The sequence below is a fragment of the Malurus melanocephalus genome, unplaced genomic scaffold (assembly GCF_030028575.1).
Source record: "Malurus melanocephalus ecotype Western Australia unplaced genomic scaffold, MMel_1.1 scaffold_617, whole genome shotgun sequence".
Lineage (NCBI taxonomy): Eukaryota > Metazoa > Chordata > Aves > Passeriformes > Maluridae > Malurus > Malurus melanocephalus.
Window position 1 is genome coordinate 238,834 of NW_026623849.1, and position 6,757 is coordinate 245,590.

At 49.6% G+C, this 6,757-nt stretch overlaps 1 protein-coding gene across 1 annotated transcript in view; it reads left to right on the forward strand.

Moving 5' to 3' along the window:
* ACACA (acetyl-CoA carboxylase alpha) overlaps positions 1–3,317 on the forward strand; it is a 114,098-nt gene extending 110,781 nt beyond the window's left edge. Inside the window, exons 53-55 of the mRNA XM_057383265.1 lie at positions 1–168; positions 2,676–2,812; positions 3,002–3,317. Of these exons, the coding sequence (XP_057239248.1) occupies positions 1–168; positions 2,676–2,812; positions 3,002–3,128 (432 nt within the window). The 3' untranslated portion in view covers positions 3,129–3,317. The remainder of the gene's footprint in view (positions 169–2,675; positions 2,813–3,001) is intronic.
* Positions 3,318–6,757: the final 3,440 nt, after the last annotated feature.

Sequence of the window (6,757 nt, forward strand, 5' to 3'; positions counted from 1 at the left end):
GTCCTGGACTGGAAAACCTCCCGCACCTTTTTCTACTGGCGGCTGCGGCGGCTGCTGCTGGAGGATGTGGTGAAGAAGAAGATCCACGAGGCCAATCCCGAGCTGACGGACGGGCAGATCCAGGCCATGCTGCGCCGCTGGTTCGTCGAGGTGGAGGGGACAGTCAAGGTCAGTCTGGGCTGTGCTGTGTCCCCAAAGGGCCACCCCCACCCTCTGGGACCTGGGGATGGTGGGGATGGACCGCAGAGACCACCGGGATTCCTTTTTTAATTGTGCTCAGGCTGTGGTCTCTGATGGGCAACCTCTGGAGATGCTCTTGGCTTGCTTTTCTCACCTCAACCTCAGTATTTTATTTTATTTTACTATTTTATTTTGTTTTATTTTATTTTATTTTATTTTATTTTATTTCATTGTATTTTATTCTATTTATTTTAATTCTATTTTATTTTAATTTTATTTTATTCTATTCCATTTAAATTCTATTTTATTTTAATTCTATTTTATTCTATTTATTTAAATTCTATTTTATTTTATTCTATTTTATTCTATTCCATTTTAATTCTATTTTCTTCTATTTATTTTAATTCTATTTTATTCTATTCCATTTTAATTCTATTTTCTTCTATTCCATTTTAATTCTATTTTATTATATTTTTATTGCATCTAATTTTATTTTATGTATTTTAAAATTTCATTTTCTTTTACTTTATATTATTTAATTTCACTTTTCTTTCTTTTTAAATTTTATTTTATTTTATTTTATTTTCCTTTATATTATTTAATTTGACTTCATTTCTTTCTTTTTACATTTTATTCTATGTATTTTAAAATTTCGTTTTATTTTACTTTATATTATTTAAATTCACTTGATTTCTTTCTTTTTAATTTTTATATTATTTGTTTCATTTTATTTTCACTTATGTTTCTTTATTTTATTAATTTTACTTTCTTTCATTTATTTTACTTTATTTCATTTATTTTAAATTTTTTTATTCTATTTTTTTATTCTATTTTTTTAATTCTATTTTTTTAATTCTATTTTTTTTAATTCTATTTTTTTTTTTTCATTCCATTTTTAAAGTCCCCAACACCCAGGGGCTCCAGGGAAGGGGGGAACGTTCTCTGGAGGGCAGCAGCCTTTCCAAGGTAGAGCCTGAGCTCTCCAAAAGCAGGCAGCTCGTTAGCTAATACATTACACCAATCAAGGAGAGTTATCTTAAGCCACAATTAATCTGCTCCCTGGCATATGTTGATAGGGAAGCATCATGCTGTTTCTTAATTAAAAGCAAACGGATTAAAAATGATTAATAAGAGTATTAAATATTCTCCTAAACGAAAAGCTTTGGGATTCTTGGGTAAATGGAGCTTTCCACAGGTCTGGGGCTGCTTTTCCTCTCCTGGAASCTTCCTTTGTATGCAGGGAATGTTCCTGGAACAGGGCAGGAGCCAAACCCGGCCACTTCCAAATGTAATCGGGGAAAAAAACAACGAAATAAGCAAAATCCTGAAGTGACATCACTGGGCTGAGCCAGGCAGAGACATGGTGGGAAAGAAAAGAAAATAATCCTGGGGTTTTTGATGTGTGCCAGGGGCTCTGAACCCGCAATTCCTGGTGGGAAGGGTGGGCAGGACCTGGCATGGGGTGCCCAGAGCAGCTGTGACACCCCAGAGTCCCTGGAAATGTCCAAGGACAGGGTGGACATTGGGGCTGGRAGCACCTGGGATGGTGAGAGGTGTCCACAGGAGGGACAGCCAGGACAGGGAACACGGACAGGAGGAGAGGGAGCATCCTCAGGTGCCAGGGGAGGATATTTGGGATAATTTCTCCATGGAAAGGGCTGTCCAGCCTGGCACAGCTGCCCAGGGCACTCGGGGACAGGGGCAGTGGTGGCACGGTGCTCTCAGAGGCTTTTCCACCCCTGTTCCATGGCACAAAGGTGGGGCAGGCTCTGGCTGCAGAGGTGCCAGGGAGGTGCCACCGCCCCCAGCTCATTGTCATTCTGCCTCTGACTCGGTTAGTGATAACAGAGAAGGATAGTGCACCTTTAAATGAGGAGCTTTGTGTTTAATTACCCAAATAAAATGACATAAATATGAATGAGTGCTAATGGCAGTACTTGCTTTTCCGGAAACCATTAACAAAACGATTCTTAAATGATTTGTAAAGAAAATGAGAGGAGAGGAGAGAAGGCTGTTAGGGGCTCACACACTCCTGAGTTATTACACAGCCAGCCATCTAGCAAATATCAGGTGAAATGATCTTGTGGAAGGCACAAAGGGGCTGTGGGTCCCAGGAACCCTGAGCTGCCCTGGGGCTGTTTGGGGCTGGGTTTGGGGTTCCTGGGGACACCAGCACCGGGTCAGACTGGAGATGATGGGCACTCCTGGGTGCAGCACTGGGAAAAGCACTGGAGCAGCTGCATTTAAGGGTCAGTTCTGTTCCACCACAATTTGGGAACTGATAACCAGAGAATGGGGATTTATCTGGGACAGCTCCTGGGACTGATGCAGCTCCTTTGCTGCAGCACTGACCAAGCACCTCCTTGGCCCCCTTCCATCACATTTATGGCTGGAGATGCAAAAGAAATGAATAATTTTTGGATTTGTGTTAATTGTTCRGTGTGTTTGGGGGGATCCCAAACAGTGTCAGTGGGGTGACTGTGGGGTTTTGGCAGGCCTACCTGTGGGACAGCAACAAGGACCTGGTGGAGTGGCTGGAGAAGCAGCTGACGGAGGAGGAGGGCGTTCGCTCCGTGGTGGAGGAGAACATCAAATACATCTCCAGGGATTAYGTGCTCAAGCAGATCCGGAGGTGAGCGAGGGAACGGGGCTGTTGGGAATCCTTTGGGAGGGGTTGGGGTGTTGTGGGATCAGGGRTGGCTGCAGGGCTCCTGCCTGGCCATGGCCACCCCAGGGCTGCACGTTTGGGAGTGCAGTGGAGTGTCCCCATTGCTGCTGGCTGCTCCGGGCAGTGCCTCGCTCACCTCTGTCCTCCTCGCAGCCTGGTGCAGGCCAACCCCGAGGTTGCCATGGATTCCATCGTGCACATGACCCAGCACATCTCCCCCACGCAGCGAGCCGAGGTGGTGCGGATCCTCTCCACAATGGACTCGCCCTCGTCCACGTAAGAGCCGCGYGCGGTCCCGGTGCCCCTGCCCGGCCGCGGAGCAGAGCCCTCGGTGTGCCATGGGGAGCCTCAGGGAACGCTGCCACACGGACAGTTTTTATTTTTTCGAATCAGGCTGACCAGAAGGAAACGTGTCCTCTGGCCAGGGACATGAGGAAAATGTATAAACACAAGCGCCTGCGGAACTGAGTCCCCGCTGTCCTCCTGTACCTTATTTATTGAACAGAGCGGGGCTGGCCGGGCCCCGCCGGGCGATGAAGGTGCTGCGGTACCGTGAGGCCTTGGCACGGCAGGGCAGGGCCCCTGCAGGGACACCCTTTGTCCTTCAGGGACATCCTTTGTCCTTCAGGGACACCCCTGTCCTTCAGGGACATCCTTTGTCCTTTAGGGACACCCCTGTCCTTCCAGGGACACCCTGCCCTGCTCCCCTCCCGCCCGTGCCCGGCAGCGGCAGCTCCGTGCTGACAAGTGCCAATGTCCCCCTGTCCCCTGGGCGGGACCCCTGTGTCCCCTGGCTCTGTCAGGGGTGCTTTGTGTGTCACCCTGTGTCAGTGGTGATTTGATTTGTGTGTCCCACGTCTGTCTTGTCTCGTAGGTAGAGCAGACCCAGCCTTTAGCTGCTGTGCCGGGGCTGTCCCTGTGCCCCCAGGAGGCTCCCCAGGGCTGTGAAGGTTTTTGGGGGGCAGGATTTTGGGGGCTGAACCCTCCTGGCTTTGCCTTTGTGCCCAGTTCCTTTCGAGCAGGTCAGTGAAAGGCCCTTCTGGGAGGAGGCACAAGAGACCAAAGTGCAGCTGCTCAGCATTTCTGCTCTCCCAGCCCTGCTCGTGTTCGGGGTAATAGGGCAGCCCCAAGATCCTTGGGGTCAGTGCTCATCCCTCCCCGGGGTGCAGATCAGGCAGCTGAGGGCATGGAGGAGAAAGGACAGAGCCAAATCCCAGTGGGGTTGGGACTGCAGGAAATCTCAGTGTGAGGATCYGAGGAGAGCTTTTCTCCATCGTGCCCTGCCCCGCAGCTTGGGGAGGGCTCCTGTTGCTCACCTGGGCACGGAGAAATGGAAAAAATTGTTTTGGTATCTCATTGCAATGGCCAGGAATAACTGGGTGGCAGGTGAGTGCAGGAAGGGGTGACAGCTGCCCAGGTCCCCCAGGCTGACCCAGCCCACGTCCCCAACTTCTTTCTACTGTTTTTTTTATGTCACGGAAGCTCAGAGGAGCTGCAGTACTGGAGGGAAGCCCAGCCCAGCCTCACCCCCAGCTCCTCGCTCTGGGCAGTGCCGGGCTCACACCAGTGATGGTCTGAAGGATTTCACATTTTGCAGGACAGCAGGAAGGGCTGTAGGTCAGGACTGTGGGATATCAGAAGGGCTGATTTCATGAGACAAGGACTCAATGATGCTGCCAGTGCCTCTCAGCCCTCCTGGTTTCCCCCTGAAGTGCAATGCAGCCCTTCTGCCTGYGCTGCAGTGACCGGAGGTGCCAGCCCGAGCTCGCTGCTCCCCTGCCCGTGGCCAGCAGAGCTCGGCCACCTGCAGGACTTGCTTTTTCTTAATAGTTAAGAGCCCTAATTTGATTTAAGAGATTTTTTTTTCCACTAGAGCCCCCTGAACAAGCCCCAAAGATGCTTTTGCTTAGGCCAGGGTGGGCTGCAGCAGGACACACGGACAGAGAATGTGTCAGCCAGGCAGGACCAGGACTGRCAGGGCTCCTCCTCCCCTGTCACCAGGATCCCCTCGGTGTGGTGTCACCAGAGTCCCTTTCCCAGGATGGGAAATTGCCCCCGTGCCCACTGGAGCTGCCTGGTGCAGAGCAGCCCCATTTCAGTGTCACAGGGTCAGGCTCTGCTTCATGTGGGGGAAAATGCTTCAGAAGAATCTGTGGGGTGACATCAGGGTCTGTCACCAGCCCTGGGGCTGGCCCTGCTGTGCTGTCCCCAGGGGTGTGGGGGTCCTTGGGTGGGGCAGGGAGGGGGGAAAAGCCCCTGGGTACGAATGGTTCTCGCTGGTGCTGAAGTATTTCACTTACCTCAATTTCTTTTAATAAAAACAATGAATTACAGCTCTGCYGCTGCGAGTGCAATCTGTCACCCCTGTCCTGTCCTGAGCACACTGGGGAGCTGAGCTTTGCTGGGCTCTCATCTCATCCCATAACTCAGCCCCTCCCCAGCCCCATTGCTGCTCTCCTTCCTCCTTTGGTGTCTCCAAACTCCACTGTGTCACTCCCATCCTCCGTGATTTAATTTTATCTTTAACACCACAATGAATGGGACAAATGGGGGGAAAAAAAACCCCAAACCTCAGCAACTGCTGCTGAGGTGGGAGCACTTTGGGACCAATGGGGGGAAAAAACCCCAAACCCCAGCGACTGCTGCTGAGGTGGGAGCACTTTGGGACCAATGGGGGAAAAAACCCCAAACCCCAGCGACTGCTGCTGAGGTGGGAGCACTTTGGGACCAATGGGGGAAAAAAACCCCAAACCCCAGCGACTGCTGCTGAGGTGGGAGCACTTTGGGACCAATGGGGAATAACCCCCAAACCTCAGCGACTGCTGCTGAGGTGGGAGCACTTTGGGACCCTTTTCTCAGAGCTGTTAGGTGGGCAGGGATGGTTGGACTGGATGATTTGGGAGATTTTTCCAGCCCTGCTCAGTGRGAGCCTGCAGGGAAAGGCCCACCAGGATTTTGGCTAAAGGATGTCCCCAGGATTGATCCACAAACAGCCCTTGGGAGGTCCCAGCAGTAAAGGTGAGATTTAAATTTAAATGTGCCTGTGTGAGCCAACACAGCTCCAGCAGTTGATTTTTCACATTTCTCAGACCAGAATAATGAGTTACAATTTGGGGGGTGGTGAGAGGACAGACCCTACTGAACTCCAGCCTAAGAGTTTAAAACTCTTTAGCCTAAAATATCTCCATATTAAAATGCCAAGGAAAGACRTACCAAAGCTGTAAGCTCTCCAAAGCCCAAGATCAAAGTGCCATCATCTTTTAATGTAAACCTTTTGTTGCATCAACAGTCTTAAGAGGGATGAGAGACATCAAAATAAAAACTGAGACAAACTGGGGCTTTGTAGCTGTTTTTTGTTTTAGTCTCTTCTCTCAATTTGGGCCATGAAATAGGTCAGCTCCATTACTGATCAGCCTTCCCACAAATATTTAAAACAAATTGAATTGCACACCCAATACCCATCACAATTACGCCAGGCACAATAACTAAATTAGCAATTCAACAAAATAATTGGAAATGCGATTCTCTCCATTCCAGAGCCTCCCCCGGGGGTTTGGCCGATCTATGGGGGGAAAACTCTGCTTTACTAATTCTGCAGCTAATTAGAGACACACTTGTAAATGAAGTTGTTTGTCTGAAAGTTGAAATTCTTGGCTGTGGCGGGGTTGGGGGAGAGGATTAACACAACCCTCTGTCCCTCCCTCYGCACACCCCAGTCCCCAAAACACCTCCGAGTGTTTTGCTAAGGTGTGATGCCYGTTTGTGGAGGTACTAATTAGCAGCTGTATCATGAATTAATAAAGAATTAATATTCTGTCGGGGTGGGGGAGGGAGGGAGGATTTCACTGTTAATTGGCAGCATTAGGAAAACTTGGTGGGAATCACCCCTGGATCTCAGGGAGTTGTGCC